This window comes from Solea senegalensis, linkage group LG3 (genome assembly GCF_019176455.1).
Source record: "Solea senegalensis isolate Sse05_10M linkage group LG3, IFAPA_SoseM_1, whole genome shotgun sequence".
In the NCBI taxonomy this organism is placed as follows: domain Eukaryota; kingdom Metazoa; phylum Chordata; class Actinopteri; order Pleuronectiformes; family Soleidae; genus Solea; species Solea senegalensis.
In genome coordinates this window covers 18,580,514-18,607,981 of record NC_058023.1, presented here as the reverse complement: position 1 = coordinate 18,607,981, position 27,468 = coordinate 18,580,514, and the positions used below count along the sequence as shown (strand labels likewise).

General features: G+C 38.7%; 2 protein-coding genes across 3 annotated transcripts in view; one reads left to right on the top strand and one right to left on the bottom strand.

The window, feature by feature from the left end:
- The window catches only part of scube1 (signal peptide, CUB domain, EGF-like 1), a 135,363-nt gene extending 126,817 nt beyond the window's left edge, over positions 1–8,546 (bottom strand). For both annotated transcript variants that reach the window (XM_044020773.1, XM_044020774.1), the window contains exons 1-2: positions 8,399–8,546; positions 2,586–2,708 (exon numbers count right to left, since the gene is read on the bottom strand). In XM_044020773.1, coding sequence (XP_043876708.1) covers positions 2,586–2,708; positions 8,399–8,483 — 208 coding nt within the window. In that variant the 5' untranslated portion in view covers positions 8,484–8,546. The remainder of the gene's footprint in view (positions 1–2,585; positions 2,709–8,398) is intronic.
- A 2,233-nt stretch (positions 8,547–10,779) lies between these two features.
- On the top strand, positions 10,780–25,048 carry samm50l (sorting and assembly machinery component 50 homolog, like). The gene is made up of 15 exons (XM_044020780.1): positions 10,780–10,948; positions 12,647–12,760; positions 13,841–13,942; positions 14,837–14,924; positions 15,863–15,969; positions 17,030–17,160; positions 18,283–18,370; positions 19,177–19,305; positions 19,676–19,747; positions 20,534–20,620; positions 21,845–21,915; positions 22,415–22,482; positions 22,616–22,762; positions 23,440–23,581; positions 24,164–25,048. The coding sequence occupies exons 1-15, from the start codon at positions 10,928–10,930 to the stop codon at positions 24,207–24,209; spliced, it is 1,413 nt and encodes a 470-aa protein (XP_043876715.1). The 5' UTR covers positions 10,780–10,927; the 3' UTR covers positions 24,210–25,048.
- The last annotated feature ends 2,420 nt before the right edge of the window (positions 25,049–27,468 follow it).

Below are 27,468 nucleotides of genomic sequence, written 5' to 3'. Positions count from 1 at the left end.
ATGACCATTCAAAGCTGCTATACACTGCTGTTCTTCACCCATTCACCCATACACACCCATACATACAGCATCTATGTGGAGCGCATTTTCTATCACTCATCTTTCATACCCACTCACACGCTGCCGGCACAGCCATCAGGAGCAACGTGGGGTTAAGTGTCTTGCCCAAGGACACATGGGCATGTAGACCAGCGGAGCCAGGAATCGAACGACTCTCGCTACCACTGAGCTAGATATATTGTTATTTTTAAGATTTATGTTGTGAATTTGGTTGAAATGACTTGTCATCTGTCAAATGTGGTACCTCAGAAAAAGTGAGGGTAAATGGTTTTGAAAATGCAAAATCACCGCAGAGTCACTTATAGAGAAAGCGTCTTGTGCCGAAATCAGACTACACAATATTTTTGTCTTTCACAATGGTCACTGTGTCAGATTATGTCTTGTTCAGGGGATTGACATAGAGTTTATAGGTCATCTGGGAAGCGGGTCAAGGAGTTATAATAATTCCAACATGCTAGACTTCTTGTCAGGGCGTTGTGAAGCGTCCCAGACGGCAAATCTCTGTTCTTCAGCTATGTTATATTACACGTCCGTTCATCGCTCCAGACGTTCATTATCAAGTCCGATACTAGAAATGTGTTCACGACTAAATCGCTTGAAAATCGGCCGGAATTTGTGTAGTCAGATGTGACATTAAGTGTAGTGAAGCCTACAGTGTGTGCATTCATGTGTACATACGTGTGCATGTGTGCATGTGTGACTGAGGTAGGACTGCAGAAAGAAAGTGGGCAGGCTCCAGCTGTGCTGTGCTGTGCTGTGAGGCAGAAGTGAGTGGAGGTGTGAGCGCACAGTCAGGCTCTGCCCCTGTCTCACCCTCACACCACCACTCACTGTACTTCCTCTCTGCTAATTAGGTGAACTCATTTAGGGGCAGGGGTGAAACAGCTGTTATCACATCACAGGCTCTGTTCTTTGCATTACATTTTATCTGATGGGACACTCAGCAAATATAGCCCAATTTTTTTGCTCCGTATCCTGATCCAAGTCCATACTGAGTACATCATATGTTGTTAAATATGGACCTGGAATAACAGCTATTTAACTTGGCAAAGTCGATTGTGGAGCTATGTGGGCCCAACATTGAGGGTTTGAATTCTATTATATGACATTTCTTATGTAAAACTTCAAGTCATGAATATGAATGATTGGGAAATGGTCGGGGGGGTTGACTAAAAGGTGAGACCTATCTGGATTTTTGCAAAATGTGTTTTTTGTTTGCAATGATACTGTATTAAAGGTTTACACAGTACGTGTAGTGGTTAGAACCTAAGTTCACGACCTAGTTGCAATAAGGGCCTTTCAGCATGGAGTTTGCATGTTCTGGCATTGGTTTTCTCCAGTTTCCTCTTACAGTCCAAAAACATGCAGAGGTTAAATGGACACTCTAAATCAGGGGTGTCAAACGTATGGCTCGTGTGCTGAAACCAGCGCACCAGAAGGTCCAATCCGGCCCGCAAGGTCAATTTGTGTAAACTAACGTTGTAAGAATGCTGTGGCGCCTTTAAGAGCCGGGCAAGTGTGCATGCAGGGGGAGAGCGAGAGAGAGAGATGAGAGTATGGGCAGAGTTAGCATTATAGTCACTATGAAGTGGGGTAAATATGTGTCGCGTTCCGAGCCTGTTGAGAGAAATAAACGCTCAGCCTCTTCCAGATCACCTGAGTGTCCACCTGTTCATCCCCTATCTGTAGAAGTAAGGGTGTTAACCTGCAGCCACAGCTCCAGCCCTGGAGGTAATATCTCCCCTGTGCTTCCCCAACCACTGTCCAGAAGCAGAGCCGGAAAGCTAACACTACATTAAAGATCATCAACTACAATTATGTAGTTATACATACAGTCATTCCTAATTTGTCCCCTGGGGTTGCATTTTTATTAGCTCCCACTTAAGTTTCAGAAATACTACATAGATGTGTAGTAAAATTATTTCTAGGTCTTGACATGTTCTAAAACACTAGAATTTTTTGTTCCAGATACCTGTGTAAATTGACCGTAGGTGTGAGAGTGAATGGTTGTTTGTCACTGTGTTGGATTGGGGATTGGAGAACAATAATAATAATAATGATAATAACTTAAATTTAGTGCCTTTCATGAAACCCAAGGTCGATGTACAAGTAGGGAAAAAAAAGATAGATCAGAACAAAAACACTAACTTGAAGGAACATGAACAAGTGGGTACCCCACCTTTAGCTCTATGTCACCGGGGCCACAGACGACCCAAGCGGTAGATGATGAATGAACAATGAATACTGTCTTAAAATGTGTGTCACTTCCTTCAACCCTCCACACACAGTGACCTTACTGTATTTTCAGCCTTACACATTTATCCATAATACACATGACTTTCTGGCAGAGACTTTGCCAAAATTCACAAGCTTCTCCTTTTCAAACTGAGCAGACGGTGTGTTGTCCCATCATGCCTTGAGGTAAATATGTTTATGATGTGTTCTGAACCTCGCAGTAATTCACTGCACAAATTTGCACTTTGCAATTAGTGGGAAGAGAGTATAAATGTAGGAGGCTCACTCACCCTCACACTGTTTGCCGTCTCCCTTGTAGCCCGGCTTGCAGATGCAGTTGTAGGACTTTGGCGTGTTCTGGCAGAGGGCATCGATGTGACAGTCATCTGAACCCTCGGCACACTCGTCTGCATCTGGACACACAGAAGACATCAACATTCATTCACACGCTCAGCTTTTTCCTTAACAGTGCGCAGATCTCTGTACAGACATGAAAACAGTTACAAGTCTGACTGTTAATATGGTAAAATCATAAGGCACTGATAATTCAGGGCTGTGCCCAGAGTCACTTTACACCAGACAGTTACAGCAGATAGCCAGCTCCATTCATAATAATGACTCCCACCCTTTATTTAGTGAATTTCAGCACCTTCCTTCTGGTCGGAGATTTAAAGTTAAAGCGCAACTGAAACAGTTTCATCCCTGCAACAATAATCTGCAGGGATTAATAAGACCTAAATAGGTTTTTTATTGTGGCATTTTCTTTATAGTCTTTTAGGTTAGTTAGTATCTTCTTTTATTCAGTTTTAAATCCCTTTTGAGAGCTTACCCATCCCCATGTCTTGTGCAGTTTTATCTCAATGTATGTCTGTGTGAAATACATTGTTTGCCTGTTCACTGCAAACAAAATCTGCCAACAACAATTTTGAATAAATATTTAATTAATACAAATAAATACAGTAAAGAGTCACTAAAGACTGTAAAGAGTCACTAAATATAGTAAAGAGTCACTAAAGACAGTAAAGAGTCACTAAAGACTGTAAAGATTCACTAAATATAGTAAAGAGTCACTAAAGACAGTAAAGAGTCACTAAATACAGTAAAGAATCAGTAAATACAGTAAAGAGTCACTAAAGACGGTAAAGAGTCACTAAATATAGTAAAGAGTCACTAAAGACAGTAAAGAGTCACTAAAGACAGTAAAGAGTCACTAAAGACAGTAAAGAGTCATTAAAGACAGTAGAGTCACTAAAGACTGTAAAGAGTCATTAAAGACAGTAAAGAGTCACTAAAGACTATAAAGAGTCATTAAAGACAGTAAAGAGTCACTAAAGACAGTAAGGAGTCAACCTAGTTTTCGGGGTTAGGGTTATTGCCCATGAAGGAGTGAGGAAAGGGTTAAAAAAAGACAGGGCTAGGCAGTAAGTTACACACAGTTACATGTAAAAACAAAAATGCATGTTGGCTGTGTAAAAGTCTCACATGGGAGTTGAAACCGTGTTGAACACAAGTACAATGCTTTAACCACTCAGCAAACTGCTAGTGGAAACCAAATTGAAGCTTGATGAGGACACACAAGGTACCAGATTGCTGTTAATGATGCTATTGCTAGCGGTGCCCATTTTAAGAATGTACTTATGGGTCCTAATTCCTGCATACGACCCATGTTACGTCTCGTTGGAGGACAGTCACTTGCAGGTCATTTATTTCTTTCAATTTGGGAGAAGAATATGGTGATGAATTCATCAGTACAACTGTGTTATTAAAAGTGATAAAGATCTCGTTTCTGTCTTTGTCATCCCTGGGAAAAATGTGTTACTACCCGTCCTTGCCAAACTTGGATGACTGAAAACACTGTTAAGTGTTTAAAATTAGTTTTCAAATCATAAAATATATATATTAGCAACATTCTCTGCCATTATCCTGCTGTAAACTCCACCACAAGGAGACATCAAGTGAAACTGGCAGGGACTGTTAGCGCACCAGTAATTTTCAACTCAACTACGCACTGTTTACGTTAGAGCGTCTTCATTTTTTTTTCATTAAAATATTAATATTTCCCCTTGCGTATCGATGATGAGATTGTACAAATTGACATTTGGCCTAACCCTTCTTGAAGCTGATGCCACCTACAGTGTTACTTCTGTATAATTGATTCACTCGTCATGTCATGCTTGAGGCGGAATAGAGAGGATGCATCAAAACACACCTCGAAATGACTTGCAATTTTGTGCTGTCGATGTGCAGTCTACATCCACACTAATCTGGTTTTGTAAATAAATGAATGCTACTCCAGAAGCACCTGCTCTGTGGACAAAGTGACAGCTCTTTTTTTTGCCATTGTTGTTTCTTGTTACTAACAACGGAAGAGAATCAGATTCCTGAACAGTCCAGTGATATACGGTTTCCATTGTCATGCGTTAGTAAGAACACTGATTCCGATTTTAGCTTTTCTTTGTAATTACCTTTATCTTTATTTGTCTGAAGTGTTGAAATTTGTTAAGGGCTTTATACATAAAACTGGATTGGATTGATTATGGTTTACTTTTTCCAGATTATTCTGCTCCAGGACACCCTTTAAGAGCCAGGAGGGGAATCACAAGGCCTTTGTATGACACTGAGGACGGAGGTCAGAGGTCAAGGTCCAGCGTAAGACAACATTCAAAGGACGGAGGTTTTTAACAGCTGCACAAATGATCAGCTTATTGATAGAAGAGTCGGTCACATCTGGGTTTGAATCCCGGGGCAGAGGGCCAACTCATTACACAGTGTACACACACATGGACACAGAGGGCAGGAGGGGAGGAGGAGGGGGACCCGAGTGTCTCTGTATTGACACCTATTCACTGTGGATGGAGGCTGCTGTTGCTGCTGCTGCTCACTGGTCAATACTGCACTCACGCTGCCTGTCTTGTCTGTCCCTCCTGGGACTTTGACGTCCATTCTGCCATCACCCAACCCCCGTCCTCAATACACATGCACATATTATGTGTCTTTCTACGCTCACAAGGACACTAATGAACATCATTTATTCCCTTGCCCGTGCTCTTAAAATGAACTCATACAGTACTGCGTAAAAGTCTTAAGCCATCGTCTTAAGCAACGCGTTACTTTATAGTAATAATATGTTGACGACACCATCCTTTATATAGAAATCAGGTTCACTAACGTTACCTTCATAAATCAAAGTACACATTTTTACATCACCACCATAAACATCCATCCATTGTTTTCCACTTTATCCTCACTGTTGTAAAAACTCACTAAAATAATGCTATAGCTGCCTTGATCTTACAGGCAGGACCTGGTTACAGGGCGTGTGTGGTGCCATGAAGCAATTTGTGTTTTTTTAAGAGACCCAAGACTTCATGAGACCTCCTTAATCTGAAGACTCAGCGAACAGACTCTAGTGGGAGTAGAGGCAGCTTCCAGTCTCCCCGCAACAAACCATTTAACCATCACAATGACTCCGAAGCAGTTAAATTAGGGTCAAAATCCTTATATTTTAGTGGAAGGTGGACGTGACCTGCTGTGCATATAGTCAATTAAATAATGTGGCTGGTATTGCTACAGTGCAATACCACCAGAAATCATGGTGGCAGTATAGAGTCAAGAGTACAATCAGTCAGGAAAATGACAAAGAAGCAACCTACATTTCAGCTGTACCTAAATTACAGCTGCAGTTGCAGCCCTTAAGTTGTGGAAAGAGCTGCCATTACACATCCGGCAGACTCTTCACTTTCACATTTGAAATATCTTTTAAAGATTCATCTGTTCGCCTTTGCATTTGACACAATGTGAGTCTGCTGCTCTGCACTTTCCGAGTGAGATGTCATTGTCTACTCGCACGTTTCGTATCTTTTTCTGTGTGTTTGTTTGTTTGTTTTTGCATCTGATTATTTATTGAATGACTACTGTACAACACTTTATTCAAGTGCTGTGAATGTGCTGAATAAATACATTGGATTTAAAAAAAAAGAAGAAGCATGACACGAATCAAAAGAAAAAAAAACAACTGATGCTGGTTGAGAGTATCAGTGATTATGTGGCTAGAATTGACAATTAACTGAAATACACTATAAAATAAAACACTGCTGTTGTAATGGATATCCTTGTTTTGAGAGTAAATGTCTGTAAAGATAAATTAAAAATATCTTAGTCTGATAGTAATAGTAGAAGTAGAAGAGTACTGCTAATCAAACTGCAATATACTGTAGGTCAATGGTTCTCAAACACTGGGTCGGGACCCACAGATGGACCACCAGACTCGCGTAGGAGTATTTGGGATTTGACCAAATCAAAATGATGCATTAAGATTGTTTGCAAACTTTAAAAAGTGGGCCCCCATATAGAAAATCTGGAAAACCATGGGGATTGTTTATTTATTTATTTATTTAATAATTACCTTTGAATGACTAATGACATCCCTTCCACAATATTTGTCTGAGCTCTGTGGGTTTTGATAAAATGTGTCAGCCGATTTTGTCCTATCTGTTGAAAAGGGCTTCAAGTATATAGTGTATACACTTAATGTGAGAATATAATGCGGTGTATTTATTGCACAAACCTCGTTGGGCTAAGATTATAAATGGCCTGTGTTTATATAGCACTGTTCTAGTCTGGATGACCACTCAAAGCTGCTTTACACAACAGTTTTTGCCATTCACCCATTCACACCCGTTCAGTCACACATTCACTCCGCCCACTTTCTATCACACACCTTTCATACCCATTCACACATGGCCAGCACAGCTGTCACGAGCAACGTGGGGTTAGGTGTTTTACCCGAGGACACATCAGCCAGGCCAGCACAGCTGTCACGAGCAACGTGGGGTTAGGTGTTTTACCCGAGGACACATCAGCCAGGAATTTAAGTGGACTTTTTGCCGTGTTAATTTCAAACAGTCTATGGTTAATTTAATTTCATCTGGAGGAATGTACGGAAAGTGCTAATGGGGGTGTTGTGTCAGAGCGCCCCCGTTCCACAGGTAACAGCGTCTTCAGAGAATGCGGCCCTTAGTTTTCAGTATTTTGGATTAGCCCAACCCACAGGAGACAGAAAGACTACAGAACGTCTGCTGGTTTTATTTAATGCTGAGCTACAGTCAGTCCTCCTCTAACATCCACGTCAAAGACATCGGCAGTGTGGCAGCATTTTACAAAAAAAGATGGCGATAAAAAAAGTCAAATGCAAAGTTTGCCATCAACAGTTTTCATATCCCAGCTCGACTACAAACATATCATATAAAAACACTAAGCTAAGTTGTTTTCGTTATGTTGCTTTGTCTGTTTTGAGTACATGATCATATGAGAATTGGCATATTTCAATGTTTTAGTCATTCATTCGTTTCATAACTGCAACAGCAACAATCTATATGTGTCTCAGCCGCAAAGCTGAGCTCCTGTCTTCAGTGTTGCTTTGTGTGAGGACATGCACAGAGACTAATCATCTAAATATTCCTCAACAGTTGATATCAAAATTGCACTTTTTCTTTTTTGTGCACTGTGTTAGTGTCAATCCCACACGCAGTGCAAAAAGCAAACTGTCCAATATTCAGCACAAAGCCAAATAATCTGAATCTGGACCACAAAGTTACCTACTGCAGCTTTAACCAGAGCTTCTGCCTCATTAGGACCAGGTTTCGGTCTCCATGAGGACCACTGGTCCTGACAAGCACAGTGTTTGCAGCAGAAAGAAAGGCTCCAGACAAACACATAAACACCCCCCACTTCACACACACACAAACCCACAGACAAGATGCTGTGTGCGCGGCGGCTCCTTCTTCTCCAAAACCACCGCTTCCAGACGGTGAAATGTGAAAACAATCCGCCCTCTCACACCAAGTGCGTAACCCGGGGATCAAGCTGCGGTTTCCCATTGGAGTTGACGTTTGCGCACAGGAAACAGAAGTTCCAGTGAGAGAGGGGGGACTCAGATGGAGGACTTAGACTTTGGATTCATCAGGCTGATGTGAATGATAGTGATGATAATGAAATCTACAGTGATGATGGTTGATGATGGTGTGATATATATCCCGGCACTGATGATGGAGGACACAGAGAAACACACAGCGGCAGAGTTAGCGGAACGGTCAGTTCTTACCTGAGAGCGCCACAGTGTCCAGCATCATCCTGCAACTGTTTATGACCAAGAGAAACAAACAAACGTCCCGAGAGAAGCGTCCCATGCTGAGTCAAGCGAGCTTTTCCACAGACAGACACACTGACTGACTGACTGACTGAGCTTTACACTGACGTGTGTGTGTGTGTGAGAGAGAGAGAGAGTGAGAGAGGGAGAGGGAAAGAGTGTGTGAGACAGAGAGGCTGACTGAAAAAGTGTGTGGAGAGAGAGTGAGACAGCGCGCGCGTGTGTGTTTCTGCTTTTGCTGTACTGGCAACTGCTTACAGAACGCGCGCGAGAGAGAGAGAGAGAGAGAGAGAGAGAAGGGAGACAACCCGGGCTCTGATTGGCTTGTTTGTGCCAGTGTGGACACACACACTCACACTCACACACTCACAGAGAGAGAGAGAGAGACTATTTACTGAGGGATGTGCAGCCCAGGGTCAAAAAATGGGACATAACTGTAAATTAATGAATGTATAAATGAACAATGAACACATTGTAAAGAGAGAAAGAATTAAATACATAGATATATGATCTGACATCTGTCATTCCACACGTGTTTAAATTATGTATTTATATGTACGGTGCATTTATGGAGTATGCATTTGTCTAAAGTCATGTATTTGTTTGTTGGTTACTTCTTTTTTTACATCCCTGTACTTATTTATTTATTTATTATTTATCATTATTTACTTATTTTTACTTCTTTACACTCATTTAGTTATGTGTTTTGACATTATTTATTCATTTTTATTGATGTGATTCTACATTAGTTATACTTCTTTACACTCCTTTCTTTGTTTCTCTTTATTTCTTTATTTATCTATTTATTTATGTGATATTAAATTATTTATTTTACTTCTTTATCCTCCTTTATTTATGAATGTATTCTTAATATTTTTATATCTTTATATTTATTTTGACTTACTCCAATATTTTTATTTCTTTCGTTATTTTTTCTTCCTTTCTTTCTTTCGTTCTTTCTTTCTTAAATTCCTATGTGCACGTGTTTCTGAATTTCTACATTTTCTTTCAGCATTTATTTCTTCATGTGTTCGTGTATTAACTTCTTTGTTCTTATGTCAGTGGAACATTGATGTCGGGTTAGTTTCCGGGGTAGTGAAGTGTGCCTAGGGAATGTTAAAGGGGGAACACCCGGAATTTAGGTGTCACTTAAGTTGTAAACTGTGATATCATAATTGAAAGGATATCAAAACCAGTAATGATATATTTATTTTGTCTGAGATGCACATGGTTACACTGTTAGCTGAGGCAGTAGCTTATCAGTAACCTGCTACGTCTGTGCCTTTACGACATTGCTAATTTTCACAGACTACAACAATCAAGTATGTCCTCACAACTTAATAACGAACGACCGCTCTGTCAGCACGTCGCTGTCTCTGTTCTGCTCCAACAAAAATGAAATGACGCCCTCTGCTGGACGAGCTCTGTCAACACTGTGGGAGGCTCGGTGGCGCCTTCAAGTGTAACATGTTTCTGACATATCAGTACTGATCTTCTAGTTCACAGCTTTTCCTTATAGTTTTACATTTCAGTAACATTAATTTTACTTTTTATCATTCATTATATGATTAATAAATATTAGTATTTTTTTATTGTGAACAAGATTCTATCAATACTGAAGACATTTTATCCCAATACACAGGTGACATTACTAACATGCATCTTGGCCAGTTATACCAATTATACTATAACAATTATACTCACCTCCAATATCACTAAAACTTTTGATACATGAATGTGAATCACTGCAGAATGCAACCAACACTTAAATGACTCTTCTAATGAATATGAATCAAGTAAAACACAAACTCAAAATGTCAAATGTAAACATACTGTGTTTCACTGCAATATGCAGTTCAGTTATCACTGGGAAATCATGCACATATCATCTGTTGTTTCCCCAAATATTTGTCTTGCTGAATTGCAACACTCTTTATTTCCTTTGTCCTCTGTTTATCCTTCAATTTCCCTGACACTCTCTTTCAATTTCAATGTTAAACATCTTTACTTGAAGTTATAAAACCCTTTTGTTTTGTTGCTTTTGTCTATTTGGTAATGAGTTGATAGCTGTTACTGCATTCAACTTTGGTATTATTTAATTTTATCATACATACTTTCCTTTTTCTAATTATTTTCACTACAGAAATCCATAATATTGTGTTTTAGTATTGAAAACAGTTATTGTGGAAAAAGGGAACATGAAGGAGAAAATTGGACATGGATTTTGAAAAAAAGATTCACAGTTGATTTGTGACTTTAGTTTGGACCAATGCGCGTTAGCAAATGAAAACACGTTCTTTCAAGTGTTGAAAGCCGAGTTTCCGTACATTGGGAGGAGTACTCGAATGCAACACAAGACTGTCATGGCGTCTCCCCTGACAGAGGGTTGTTGGTGCAGAAAGTAGCCGCTGTCATTGTCACATTTCTCCCGCACACAGAGAAACCAGCTCCCACTGAGGAGGATTTTTGGGAGCGGTACTCACCATGGGTGCTGTCCATGCTAAGGTAAAGCCTGTTTATATTGTCTTTGAGGCCTGTAAAGAGGGTGTGTGACCATGACCTCCGTGCCCGGTGTGTACTGAAGGCTGCACTGTCCTCTGCATGTGTCTCTCTGTCCTCCTCTGTGTCCTGGTTCTGTCTGTTTCACTTGTTCAGACAAACAAAAGCTGACAAATCATCAAACTGTCTGCACTATGTTTACATTCATGTCGTCTTGCTGCCAATTCAAATGCCTTGGGCGCCATTTTCAAATCTTGCTTTCATCACTCATGGTCATATAGATATTTCTATGGGATTTCCACATTATACCGCACTAAAATGACTAATATTGTATTCAGCAACACACACCTTTTTCATTAACACACCACAGTAGCCAGAAGTCCTGTTAAAATGCCCCAAATCAATACTTTAATTCGTTTTATATTATGCTAGCAATCAGCACTTTGGTAGACCACAGGTGCCACAGAAATAGCAACAGAACATTTCATTTATCATTTAAAAAATTGTTAAATATAGAAAATATATTATGTTATTGCACAGTAACATATGTATGTTTATATATTAAAGGTGCAGTATTTAAGAATCAGTGACATCTAATGGTAAAACTGCAGATTGCGCCCCTCCATTTCCCAAGGAACTATGGTGAAAGGATGTTGTCATCAACGAGTGTGTTGAACAAGGTGTGTCTATCAACTGATCGGGTTCCCATAGATCATGGTTCAAATTACACGGAAGTGAAAGGGAACTTGGCTTCCGTGAGGGTCAGCTCTGAAACATCGTCCATTTTTTTGTCACAGGTTACAGACTTTGATTTTCTGTACAATGAGGTCCTTGAAATAAATAACCTTATTATAGTAAAACATAGCAATAATTGTGGTTATTTGCTGATTATGTACCAATTTCCGAACATTTGTCAACACCCCCCACTAATAAAGTTTTCCTGCTGTTGCCACTCATGTGGCGGTGCTGCACTCAAATCGCCTACATGTTACGCTCCATCTTGGACTTCTAGTAAGACAGTAGTGAAATGACAGGAAAGTGACATGATGTGTGTTTGTGTGTGTGAGAGAGAGAAAAAGAGAGAGACATATGTTGGGGGTAAGGGTTAGGGGGTTAACCTAGGGTGGGGTTAACCTAACCTACTATGGGTTAGGTTAACCCTAACCCATAGTACTCTGTCACTGCCACACACTTCCATGTCTGTGTGCATGTGACATTTTTATTTGTGGCGCCACCTGAAAAATAGGGCTCCTCAAATGTCACGGTGTAATTCCAACACTGCAGTTGTTTTAAAGTATTATTCCTATAGTGAGCCATTCATTCATGCTTGTGTAGGAATCTGAACCTACATGTTTGCTAGTGTACAAACAAAATGGTGTCCTCCATAAATTGACACCCTTGCATAAAATACATATAAAAAGCTTGTTCATGGCTACAAAAGTTGCTACAAAACTGTTTTTATTATAAAGAGAGATCTACAAGAAATGTCTAAAAATGCAATAAAATAAAGACCAAAAATAACCAATTCCAAAATTTATTTATTTTGCAACCTACTCAAAACAAGCTGGAACAGAGGAAAGTACAACCGGGTCACATCACAGAATTAAATCTGTTTTCTCACCCTTTTCTCTTTCTGTATCCAGTTATAATTCAGTAATTTATTTTAAAAATGATTACTGTCTAATTCTCTCTATTAATGTGCAGAGTCTGGATACTCTACCGATGCATGGCCGGGACTTGGGCGTCAACCCTGAAGACTTGATGGAGACTCCAGAACCAGAGCAGGAGGCCAAGCAGGAGATCCTCGAGAACAAAGATGTGAGTCGTAGTAATATCAGTAGTATTATAGGGCTTATCACGATACACTTTTTTTTTTATATCATTCGCTATCAGTATATATATTCGACTAAGACAACGATGACGACAAAAAACAAAAAAAGAACAACACACATTTACTTGTACATCGCACTTATGACTAGCACTTTATAGTTTGGCTTACTTGAAGCACTTACTTCTAGCTCTTGTTTGTATCCAAATGTTTAAATGCACTTATTGTAAGTCGCTTTGGATAAAAGTGCCTGCGAAATGACATGTAATGTAATGTAATGTAATATATCAAGATGTAAATCAAATCAATATTTCTCTAAGCCTGGGTGATATGGCTTATAAATAATATCTGGATATTTTTAGTCCAAGATATATAAGGATATAAAGCTGCACACTTTTTTGAGATGTTTGTGCTTCCTCAAAGGGGAGTGACTGTAAATACACTCTAAAATAAAATATCTACTGATACTGTTTATGATCTGTATTTTCTTAAAATACAGTTATTACCTTTCATTTCAGATAAAGCCTGCTTCATTTCTTTTACTTTTTAATGTTAAGTTTATTGTAAGTGTGTTAGAAACAATGCACTTGACTTTAATCATGGTCTAATTCACAAATAATTAGGCTTCAAATTAATTCAAGAAGTTACTTTTTTGCTGATTTCAGTTATAACAGTATTTCACAAATGTATTCAATATAATAAATATGATGATGATTATAAATGCAACAGCCTTTAAAACCAGGAAAAGTCATCACAGATACCTTATCACATTATGACAATGTCCAAAATCTAAGACCATATCTTGTCTGAATAATTCAATATCAGCACATGTTAAACTTTTATTGAATCATAATGTAATGAATCAACACTTCCGCCCATAAAAAGTCTAAAAACACCATTTATAGTTTTCTTCAACTTTCAGTTGAGGGCAAAACATTGTCTTTGATCATCTCATATTTATCATAATAATTATCAATATATAAATTCATTAGAACGGCTGAACACAATATTATTTGGTCTAATACATATTATTGTTATTGTTGGTGATATGTTAGTGTCTTTGATTGCAGGTGGTGGTCCAACATGTCAACATTCAAGGTCTTGGAAGAACTAAAGAGGATCTGCTCGGCTATGAGATCTCTGATGTCTTCCTCGCCAAAAACCTCATTGACGTATGTGTTTACCATTGTTCTCTTTTGTTCCTTCTCAGGTACTGAAAATATTGCTTTGTTTTGTTTTTTGATGACCCGTTTCATGAATTGAATATTTAGTTTGTATTATTTCTATTGAAAATAATGAATATCATAAAATGTAGATTGAAGAGACAGACCATTAGTGTTGTTCTATAGCTGATTATATCCAGCATTTGTTACTTCAATAAGTATTGTATTTAGTGGCTCTGTCTGTTTGTCTGTCTGTCTGTGTTTTCGGACTTGCCACTATGTCCACTAGTGGCCACTAGTTGCCTGAATGGGGTCAAGTCTGCCATCTCTGATTGCCTTGTTTTGTGTTGTTAATCAGTTATATTAATCGCATTGAGGAAATTAAGAAAATCAGCTAAATATATGGGCCAAAAAAAATCACCATCGGCTGCCCTTATATTAAAAAATCGGCATTAATTATCGGCCAGTGGCTACAGTAAAATCAAAAAATCTGCATAAATGATTGCTATGGGCTGCCCTGATATCTAAAAATCATCACCAGTTATCGTCCGTTAGCTGCCGTGATAACTACAATTTGGCATCACTGATTGGCCCTCGGCTGCCTTAATAACTAAAAATTAACATTCATTTTTATCCTTTGGCCCTGATATCTAAAAGTTTGCATCAATTATCGGCCGTTCTGCCCTGGTATCTGATAATTAATTATCAGCTATCTAATGCCTTGATATCTTAAGACTTCATAATTGACAGACTGCACTTGTTTCCAAATGTATATTAAAACACTGTGATTGTATACACTGTCAGGAATAGTCACCAGCTTTAAAGAGCTTTGTACAGTCCTGTTCTACCATAAACTATTAGCACACCTTAGTATGCTAATGCTAAGTTTGTGTGCGGTTCCAGGTGATGAAAAAAGCTCACGTTGCCAGACAGAAACTGCTGCGCCTGGGAATCTTCAAAGATGTGGAGGTTCTCATTGATACATCTGAAGGTAACTGGACTTTAGTATTAATAATAATATAGACTTTATTGTGCTTTCCAAAACTAAACATCTTTAGGTTTGAAACAGAATAAAACAACACATAAAACTAAAAAGTAAAAGTAAACTAAAAGAAATCACTTCCTGTGTGTAGCGCGGGAATGTCATTGGGTGACATGAGATATCGACACCACAATACTGAGAAACATAGTTATGAACATTGTTTATGCATTCCAGTTTTTGTTGTAAAACTTTGTTTTTAAAATGTCTGAAACTTGGAGCAACCTCACCAACCCCGACATAGGATTGCTGTCCCTCTGTACAAACACTGCTACTTTTACTGTTATTAACATTTCTGTCGTATTTATTCCACAGTAAATCATTTGTACCCATAGTAATGTTTCATTTTTATCCATAGACATGTTACTACGCTGTTTGTGTATGCAAAGTACCACGTGGAGCAGACCTGGGGATGGCCCGGGAGCCACATACGGCCCTTTTGGGCCTGCAATCATAAACACAAATTGACAAGTACATATGCTGTGCATGCAATACAACTGCGTCTGTCTGCACAGCGACAGGTGATGCTAGCCAGTTACCCATGGCCCCCTAAAAATGGTGGGGTGGTTTTTCCTTTTCCTTCCCTCCCACTTCTGAACCTACGAGAAATTACTTATTTCGTTTCACAAATTTGTGTCGTCCTTTTTCATTATTTAACACAATCACAGTAATTGTGATTGAGTCTTCTTTTTAGCTTCTATGCATGTTAAAAATGTAGGAGCCTGCTCACCATTAAGGTCCATATGAGGACCATTTATAGTTCATTTTAGTCAGCAAACATTATCTCCGTCACTACCCTACATACCTCGCTGTGTCTTTTGCGTTGCAAGCATCAATCATTCATGTGAAGGTACAAACTTGCATTACCCTGATTGCTTCTCGCTCCTCAGGTACGGACGCCCTGCCCAACGGTCTAGATGTCACTTTTGAGGTGACGGAGGTGAAGAGACTGACAGGAAGCTACAACACTATGGTTGGCAACAATGAAGGAAGTATGGTGAGAAAAACCTATCCTGACCTATCAATCTAAGAACATCCTACACACTAATCATGCAAGTTTGCTCTCACACATCCTGCGCACACACGTTAGTCATTTTTATAGCAACACGTGGAAAATACTTTTTGATTTGTTCCAGTCAACAATGAAGTTAATAGTTTTAAATCAGTAATAAGTGTCCGTTGGTAAAATTAAGGATAAGGACTGGATGAAACAATTCATGTTTTTACTGTAATTGTTTTTCATGGGGGTAGTTTTAAAATGGACACCAAATGGCCAAAAAAAATTATTTATTTATTTAATTATTACTATTTTAGAATTGCTACACTAATTTGTTTTGTATTGATATTTAATATTTACACCGAGGTTTTATAGCAGCCAGCTGTTAGCTCAGGAGGTAGCTGGTTTTTCTGTCAAATGTAGAGCTGACAAAATAGTCTAATTTAGCAAACTTGGTTTTTATTTTGTTTTCAATGAAAGTGCCAACACGAATGTAAACACAAACATAAGTAGCAGTTATAAATCTCCCAATGTATTGACTACTATGAATTATGATTGTTAAATCATCACAAATGTATTGCTGTTGTAAATCAGAATCGATTCAGAATCACAGTTGTTACTCTGTGGGAATCAATTTTTCAGGTTCAGAACCAGTTTAAATTTGGTGTGAATGTGTTGGCCAGTTTAAAAGATCAACAACCAGAAGTGGGACCATGCTAGAACCATGTTGGTGTTAGCGGTATTTAGAACTTGTGTTAGCCATGTTATTAGCGTGCTGCACACAGGAAACAATTCATTTTCAATGTCAAAACAGCCATGTTCAAACACCCGACCACACTCACAGTCTGTCAGGTCTGATAGTATTGTTTGACAGAGCCTGTTTTCAGATGAAGGACGCAGCTTAAAAATGACGTAAAGACCAAAGAGAGGCAGAAAAATCTAATTCACAACAAAAATCAACAATTACACATGTTCTCTGTGCTGCTAATATGCTAGAAAAATAAGAAAGGTCTGCTCATCCGCTCTGATTCTCTGATTGTTTCACTGTCCTGTTTTGCAGGTGTTGGGTCTCAAACTACCCAACATGTTCGGTCGTGCTGAGAAACTCACCTTCCAGTTCTCGTACGGGACCAAGGAGACGTCCTACGGCCTGTCCTTCTTCAAGCCCCAGCCTGGAAACTTTGAACGCAAGTGTGTCAGCAACACGCACACGTCCCACATATGTTACTAACATGATATAACAATTATATTACGTATGTACATTTTAAAAGAAAAGTCACTGTGTCAGTTTCATTACGGTGTAGGCTCATATAAATATTAAATTCACCCTTCATGAACCATAAAACTAGTAGATGGTTGACAATGATAACTTCAATATAAAACATGTTTCATCCACATTTTGACAGACAATTATATTGAGAGAAATTGTGTTTTAAATGATCATGTGGCTGGAAAAAGCTGCACCTACGTCATGTTAGGATTAATGAAGGTTTGTTTCAAACTACAAAGAAAATGACACAGTATGTAGATAATTTCTGATATATGATATGAACCCTAACCTCAGTTAGTTCCCATTTAAAACTTGAAGCTTAGAACTTGGCAGTAATATGATTTTAGTTAATATATACCTCCTTTATTTATTTATTTGAAATTCATTTGCTGATTGTCCTACTGTTGTCGTGTTCAACTTGAACAAAAATACATATTTAAACCAAAATAACATTTTCCTATCTTTGCCTTTCACTTAAGAGTGAAAAGGAACCTTTAATCTTGACAGTAATGTCCATGCAGTTTATATGGTAATTTATATCAATATCTATTGATATTGTGTTGTTGATTCAGGAGATTAACTTTTAATAGTTCATGGACAAAACATTGTCCCATGACCACTTCTAAACTGGAATTATTGCCAAGCACAACCAAATGTAAATAAGGCTCTTGAAAATGTTGATAATTGCCTTAAATATTCATGAGTCATTGAAAGTACTGGAATTTTGTGCAAGAAAGAATATTATACTCTAATGCTCAGATAAGAAAATAAAGCTATGAATTGTTTCTGATCTTTATTCAGCATAGAACAAAGAACAATCAAAGAAATTAACAATAAAATGGCAACCTACTTCTTAGTGTAAATGATTTGTTTTTTGTTTGTTGCATCTTCTATTCTATTCTATTCTTCATTGCGATCACTTCACTGTTCAGCCCCAAATTGATGCTTAAAAGAACATGGATTATCCCTGTCCATGGATTAAGTTCCTGTTACATGTTAAATCAGGGATGGTATGTTTTCAAAGCCAGTTTCTTCTGTTTCAGCCTCATTCTCAACATGTACAAAGTCACTGGTCAGTTCCCATGGAGCTCCTTAAAAGAGACTGACAGAGGCCTGTCATCAGAACTCAATGTAAGTGCCTGCATGTGTTTGTTTGACCACACACACACACGCGTATATATGTATCGATATTATATCTATATGGTGACATGAGACGAGCTATGGTCTAAGATTTTACATATCAAAATATTTTAAAGGCTGTTGCATTGATAATCATCATTATATATGTAATACATATATATAATATTACATTGAATACATTAAATAATTAAAACAAATTATCAATGAAAATTATATATTTTTTAAAAAGTCACTTAATAACACATCTTTAAATTTAAGCCTAATTATTTTTGTTATAGCAGAATTTGACCATATTTATAGGCAATTTCATTGTTTCTAACACACAAATATCCCTCATGAAAAAGCCAAAGAAATCAACCAGGTATTACCTGAAATGAAAGATAATTAGTATATTGTTATACAGTACAGATCATAAACTGTAGATCTTTTATTTCAGATTCATTTGCAGTGTATTGTCACTCTCCTTTGAGAAGCACAAACATCTTAAAAGAAACGTTTTCATGCGTCCAGAGAAACAACCTGTGTACAGCTTTATATCTCTATTTGTTTCATATCAAGATAAAGCCTGATATATATAACATTATTATTTATAAACCGTATCTCCCAGCCTTGATTTATTTTGTAATATATATCAATATTGAATTATGTAAATATATAAATGTATATTCATTTAAAAGTAAATAAAGTAAAGCCTGACATATATTCTCTGAGTAAACAATATACACCAGTAACACAGTTTCAGCGTTTCTGTGCTTAAACATCTATCTTCAGTCATATTTCATCCTGTCGTCCTGCAGTTTCCTCTCGGAGTAACCCACCACACGCTGAAATGGGAGGGTGTATGGAGGGAGCTGGGCTGCCTGGCACGCAGCGCTTCCTTTGCCGTGCGGGAGGAGAGTGGACACTCTCTGAAGTCTGCCCTATCGGTGAAGCCTGGAGACTTTTTTCCCCCCAACTTCTAGAACAGTGTTCCCCAAACTTTCTTTTAATTCCGGGACCACTTTTTTTAAGATGGTGACCCAAATCACATTACATACATTACAGCTATATCTGTAACACCTAATATCATTTTGAATTATAAACACATTATTTCCAAGAGATATTTTAAATGAGTAGCAACCTCATTTTATGCATGCTATTTAAAACATACATGTAAAAGCGGTTGAAAGAAATCCCCCCCCGACCCAGCTATGGGGTCACAACCCCAGTCGTCTTTGGGAATCACTGTTCTATTATATATGAATCATTTTTATGGAATGTGTCAGGGTTCTTAACTTGTGTTGGTTTTATTTGCAGCACACTGTTTCAATTGATTCAAGGAATTCGGCCATTTTCCCCAGCAGAGGTGCCTTACTCCGGATCAACCAGGTCAATATTTACTTGTATTCATATGTAGTATCTGATCGGCTTAATCAGCACTGTGTGAACTCATTTGACACCTGTTTGAATATAGTAGACATTTGTGTATATCTGCAAATGTTTTTACGAATTGACCTTATGCGTTAGTACTCACCAAAAAAAGATGTCATACTCACAAGTACAATACAAAGTATGTACGCTAAAAGAATTTCTCGATTCTGTGCGCATTCTTGCGCACCTGAACACGCAACACACCCAAAAATATTTATGCAAATGACTCTAAAACGCCCCTTCTCTGACGTCTTCTTCCTGAAGAACAACGGCAAATGTGGCAGCAAAGAAGAAGGAAAATAAAATGTGCTTTGCACGATCAAAGCATTAATCTATGATGTAGAAGCCTGAAAAATATTTTATTTCAGTGGTTTATTGCCTAGAATTAGTGATAAACGCAAAGGAACTGAGTGTCACAGCAGCTGTGCATTTAATATTAATGCTTAAAAGATTGTTCATGCTGCGGGTGATTTCATTTCTGATATAATATGTATGTTTACACGTGACTTATCCATGTGAGCAGAATTTACAGATCATTTATCTATAAATGTATCAGTGGCACACGTCATGATCAAATTGTGCTCACTGAGTTACTCCATGTAATGATTCATTTACTGTCACTTATTGTGTTGTGGAAAATGGGGAGGGAGACTGTTTATATACATGAGGCCCGGTCTGAACAAGGGTCATGATTGTTTGATCCAGTTTTGAAAACCATGAGAGTGATGTGTGTTGGCTCTGCAGGAGCTGGCTGGCTACACAGGAGGAGATGCCAGCTTCTTGAAAGAGGATTTTGAGCTGCAGCTCAACAGACGGCTCTTCTGGGACTCGGTAAGACATTGATTACTCCATGTCGACATAAATTAATGCAAAGGTCCAATGTGCAATTCTTGAATGCCATTACTCTCATATGCAAGACCAAAATGAAAACAATCTTTACAGCAAATTGCAGTAAGCAAACATAGCTTTTCTAGCCAGTTACCACTGAAAACAGACATGTAACATTCCTGGAGGAGAAGACAAACTCTGAATGATGCTGGAGACCTTTCCGTCACAGAAATGCTAAACTTTTTTTTCCCTCTCTCCGTATCTGAAGCCTTTTTTTTAAGCCAAAGAACAAGCTCTTCTTTAAGTGGATCCTGAGAATTGCCTTCAGCTTTGAACTACTTTCTCCATACAGCTCATTACTGACGGTCTATTGCTGCATTCAAGAGGAACTCATGAACTTATAATCATGACATCCACTTCATATCATCTGGATCTTGGAGCTTTTTAGAAAATGTAGGGCAGTGGTCAGCAATTGGCAGCCCATCGGCCAAAACTGACCCGCCAAGCATTAATGCATAAAGTCATGCAGAATAGCATAATAAGCATTTAACCTAAGGCACGAGGAACAGTCCGTGGCACATTTTTTAAATCAACTCATTTTTGTACAAGATTGAATAGATTAGAAGAAAAAGGGATAGTAGAAAAAAATGGTTTGTATTTGAAGATATGATGTTTGCTTAGAAATAAATTGGCCATGGTCCAGATTTACTTGCCGACCCCTGATGTAGGGTCAAGCATTTCCAACATGTTCCCCTAATACAACTGCTAGACAGGCTTTAAAATCAGAGGCTCAATAACACACATCAGTACTCTTCTCTACATTTTCATAGGAATTATTTGTTTCCTGATATCTTGTGATGCAGAATTTTACATATTGTACCTTTAAAAACATGCAGGCATGATTGTAATAATTATGGTTCATTGTTAGTGTCTGTGAATAAATGAATTATGTGGTTTGCTGTGTGTTCTACTGTGAAATATATGTGGCGGAAGAATACCTGTGGTACATGCACTGGTAGATATGCTTTGGTGTTGTAGTTACCACATAGAGCCACTAGAGGGCAACTCAACTCAATTGCTTTGAAACGCCAATAATTTGATTTTAAAGCTATTTTGTAGGAACAGTAAATCAGATCTGCCACAAATGTAAAAATATAATGGCCGATCAGGTGTATTGATAATTTTGTGGTCTCCTGTGCCTAAAGCTAATGTTTCACATTCCCTCAGGTCTTATCTGCTTCTCTCTGGGGGGGCATGCTGTTTCCCATTGGAGGACAACAGTCCTGTATCGCTGACAGGTACGTTTGATTTATCCGAGTGATCCGGGTGAGCTGTGATCTGGAGTTAAAACTTTCCTTGCTGCTTTCCCAAACTTCATTAAGTTACAAGGAGATACTGGGATGCAATACACACAAAACTAGATTAAATATGTGCAATTCTCTCTGACCAAAGTCCCATTTATACTCCATTTTCATTTGTTTTATGTACTGTATATCCGTCCCAAACATAGTCTCTGTCCCTACCATCCTTTGCTTTGGTATGGACATTACACAATACTACCTCTAGAGGGATGGAAATGCAAGTGGATTTTGCGGGGGTGGAATGTAATGGCTTTTCTATTATAGAGTTACAGTTACAGCACAACTTGGCTTGGCTCAACTCCAATCTACTCTTTAGGGTCTGAACAGTGTGATGGACAGAAAGTTGGCTAAAAGATGACATCACTGACAGCAGCTGGAATCTTTTACCTTCCATCGGTTTGCTCACTGATTCTCTGATATTGTGTATGTTTTCCAGATTCTACCTTGGAGGTCCCACCAGTGTACGAGGTTTTGGGATGTACAGCATTGGGCCTCAAAGTGAAGGTAAACCCTATTTTGACTGTAACATAATCATAGAAACTACAGAGCAGACAGGAGGATTAACACGGCTCAGTTGTCTTAGAGAAGTATTTTGTGGTTTGGTAACGTGTCCCTCTGCTCCTCGGTGTGTTCATAGGTGATTACCTGGGTGGAGATGCGTACTGGGCAGGTGGCCTGCATCTCTACACCCCTCTGCCCTTCAGACCAGGCAAGGGTGGATTCGGAGACCTGTTCAGGACCCATTTCTTTCTCAATGCTGGCAACCTCTGTAACCTTAACTATGGTTGGTGCACTCAAAATTAAAATTATTACTATCATTATAGTCGTTATACCAACACAAAAGGGCTGTTCACACGAATATGAGTCTAGGTGAATCCGTAAGTCTTTTCCTTTAAATCTGCATTTTATCCACACCAAAAGAGTACTAAAGCGCTATTTTTTGAAACCAGGTCCTAGAGTGGCAAAATCTCCAAACGTTCCCCTTGCATTTTTGTTTAGACACCCAATACGCTACTTTGGGAAAACAATGTTGTCACATACAGCGCACATGCCATAAGGTTTTGGTGTATTACTGTAGCAGAGCTATAGTGCCACATACAGGCCTGGCATATGTACTGCTGTAGCAGAACTTGTTTACAGAAAACTTCCTCAAATCTACGAAGAAAAATATTGTTTGCACTTTGTTACGTTTTCATGTAGTTATAGTTTTCACAGTTTGTAAACTCCCACGTCTGAACAAACAAGAACTGGTTTGTTCAAAACAAAAAAGTTCAACCTACATGTCTCAAAATCAATGACTGAAAAATATATGTATGTATGTGTGTATATATATATATATATATATATATATATATATATATATATATATATATATATATATATATATATACATATATATATACATGAACCCTATGTATGTAGGGTTCTGAACCCCTAACTAACCTGAGTGTGTGTGTGCAGGTGATGGTCCTCGGGCACACCTGCAGAAGCTAGCTGAGTGTATCCGCTGGTCATACGGAGCAGGTATCGTGCTGAGACTGGGAAACATCGCCAGACTGGAGCTCAACTACTGTGTGCCCATGGGAGTTCAGAGTGGAGACAGGTGACATTCATGATGTGTTACTCTTTTACACCTTAAATGTGTGTGTGTGGGTGTGGGTGTGGGTGTGGGGGGGTCTATAGTAAAAATCTAACAAAAAATCCACTGGGCCTTTGTAATAATGCCAGTGACAAAGCAGTTCTTTAAGTTTAAAATGCAAGTTTTTTGTTGTGGTTGTATGAAGTATTGACATAAAATCAGCACTCTATATCATGCCAATATGACAAATACTTACCAAATTAAAGCTGCAGTGGACCAGCAGCTCCTGTTTCTTCGGAAGCTAGAAAATGCAGATTTTCTCCATGGACTTTGGTGCAGGAGATTGACACAGTTTACAATGACACAAACTTCAGTTTCCTGTTGGTAAAAGCTGTTCAACGTGAGATAAAGAAACTAAACTTGTTCTTGAGATAGCATATATAAAAGCTAGATTTTATTAGTTGAGTTTGCTAATGTGGGCAAAATCTTTTTTTTTTTCCTTTTTTCTGCTCCAAGCTGAACTTTTGTTCAAACAGGTGCTCAGACCACAAAACCCACTTTCCACCTGATCCCCAACATTTCTTTCTTTCTCCTTCCCTCTCCCAGGATATGTGACGGTGTCCAATTCGGAGCAGGAATCCGCTTCCTGTAGCCTCCTCTCTCCACTCATCTTGGTCGTCCACAGCAAAGGTTGTGCTGGGAAAAGGGAGAATGTCATTTTGTTGTTTGGTCAAGTGTAACTTGTAGATTATGTAACACTATCATGACTCCTGGGGAAACATGCTTGAGCCCCTACATCCCTCCTTTGATATGAACCTGGGTTCCAGTGCGGGGCTACACAATCAAGAACCTTTCTACAACCTGAAAATGCTTTTTAGTTATGGTAAAGCTCAAGTTCTTCCTTCTTAACTTCTTCCTTAAGTTCCAGCAGGCTGTACACTAAAACATGCTATGCTGTCATACACAGTTTGAAGTTCCCAACCGCATTTTGAAGTCCAAAATCACAGTTTGAATTTCTTAAATGTATAGCATAATAATTATGTATGTGAATGCAAATACACTCATGGTGCATATTTTTAAAAAACTGCACCTTTGGTCTTTAGTGTTCTTTGGCACGTTGTCTGTGGAAAAGTCACCTACCAGTGTTTCCACCCATAGTTCTTTTTTTTTTTTCAATTTATGGAAATGTTGAAGAGATTTGTGGGCATGTTCCTCAGCTGCCTCCCCAGGACAGCATCGTATCCCGCTGCACGACTTGAGAGCTTAATGCACGACACATTCTTGTGACTTTGACTTCAGTCCAGTGGCGCAGTGTGACTAAATGATTGCAGTAGCAGACAGAGAATGAAGAGTTGACCCTTATGCCAAAGTGGATTGTTCAAGAATACACCCCACCCCAACAATGTCTACCACCAGTCCTCTTACCTTTAGTCCTCTTTTTGATGTTGCTGAGGCTCTTGCCAAAAATAAATCTCAGTTGCTCCCCTGGTTCCTCCTGTGTCCATTTTCATTAAATTCCCACTGGATAATTTCAGTCAAAATAATAGCAAAATACCTGCTTTTGATGACATAGGGAAGGAGGATAGGATATTGGGTATTGTTTCATTTCTTTCTCTTTTGTGTATACCTTTACAAGTAGTCCTATAGCAGCAGAAGGGGCAGCAAACGAAGTAATGTTATATACTGTAGTATATCTTGAATAATAGCTATTCACTATTCAAGATAATGCAAGTTTACCAAGTGCTTTGACAGTAAATGCAGGAACCACAGGGACAGAAACATTAAGGCAAAAGCTACAAAAACAAAACACCAAAGCATATATTCACTTTTTTTTAAGATGGCGTATCAGAAAACACACAACCAAACAGATTCAGCTTTACGTAAATAGTCGGCTATTCATTCGTTAGTTAATTACTTTTTTGGTACTAGTATGTGTGTCAAATATTCGCCATAAGAGTGAGACATTTTCATGAACATGAATACACAGATGCCCCCATCATAACCATTATCTCCACAATGCTAAATAACAAAAAAAAAAAACATACTTTATGAACAAAACATCACTTTACTGTGTCATGTGTATAAACTGTAATGGCCTTGTAAACCTCAGAAATAGGGGTGCATTTTGAGTCCGTTTCTGTACCACAAACTACAATTTAAGTTACCGTGGGTACGGAAAGTATTCAGACCCCTTTAAATGTTTCACTCTTTGTTTCATTGCAGCCATTTGCTAAAATCAAAAAAGTTCATTTTATTTCTCATTAATGTAGCATTAATGTCAGCACCCCATCTTGACAGAAACAATAACAGAAATGTAGACATTTTTGCAAATGTATTAAAAAGAAAATATACATGGTCATAAGTATTCAGACACTTTGCTGTGACACTCATATTTATTAACTCACATGCTGTCCATTTCTTCTGATCCTCCTTGAGATGGTTCTTCTCTTTCATTGGAGTCCAGCTGTGTTTAATTAAACTGATTGGACTTGATTAGGAAAGGCACACACCTGTCTATATAAGCCCTTACAGCTCACAGTGCATGTCAGAGCAAATGAGAATCATGAAGCTGATGGAACCCTCCTCACATGAAGGACTCCCAGACTATGAGAAATAAGATTCTCTGGTCTGATGAGACCAAGATTGAACATTTTGGCGTTAATTCTAAGTGGTATGTGTGGAGAAAACCAGGCATCCCAACAGTGAAGCATGGTGGCGGCAGCATCATGCTATGGGGGTGTTTTTCAGCTGCTGGGACAGGACGACAGGTTGCAATTGAAGGAAAGATGAATGAGGCCAAGTACAGAGATATCCTGGAAGAAAACCTCTTCCAGAGTGCTCAGGACCTCAGACTGGGTCGAAGGTTCACCTTCCAACAACACAATGACCCTAAGCACACAGCTCAAATAACGAAGGAGTGGCTTCGGAACAACTCTGTGACTGTTCTTGACTGGCCCAGCCAGAGCCCTGACCTAAACCCAATTGAGCATCTCTGGAGAGACCTGAAAATGGCTGTCCACCAACGTTCACCATCCAACCTGACAGAACTGGAGAGAATCTGCAAGGAAGAATGGCAGAGGATCCCCAAATCCAGGTGTGAAAAACTTGTTGCATCGTTCCCAAGAAGACTCATGGCTGTACTAGCTCAAAAGAAGCTTCTACTCAATACTGAGCAAAGGGTCTGAATACAGAAATAAAATGAACTTTTATGAACTTTTTTGAACTTTTTTTTTCTGTACCCACTGTATATAGCTGAGATATATGTGTATGTGTATGTATCACCAACAATGCAGTGGTGCAGCAGCTCTGGGACACTGTAATGTGTTTTTGAGTTTAATTATTAGGAAGGACAGTGAAAGGGAGGCGTATTAGGCAGGAATTGATCAGGAGGCAGTCTGACCTGTGTACCTTGTCTAAACAACAGCGTGAATGAATGAATGAGCGTGTGTAACTGCTCTGCCTCCCATGTGTACCTTTGTTCCACTGGAGCCTGAGCAAGGCAGTTACGTGTGGCTGATGCCAGATGTGTGCTTGGTGAGAGCTTGTTCTGTGTGGGAGATCAGACAGGTGAAGGGCAGGCCAATGCTGCAAAAAAGGAATGACTTTGTCGAAGTGGAATTAAATGTCCCATTGGTTTATCTGTATGATGTTCTAAAGTTGGTGTGTGTGTGTGAGTGTTGCAGAAGAAAATTGTGTTTTATTTTGTTTTTCTTAAAAAAATTAAGAGAATTGTTCATTTTCAAAGTCTAAAATCTCAGGAAATTTTTAGGAATTTTGAGATCTGACTTGGAATTCTGAGACTGGTTGGTTGTTCAGTCACAGTATTTAACAGCAACTAACTTCTTCAGTATTTAATCACCAGTTGCTTCTTAAAGTCAGAATTCTGAATTTGAAATTAAAGTTGTTCATTT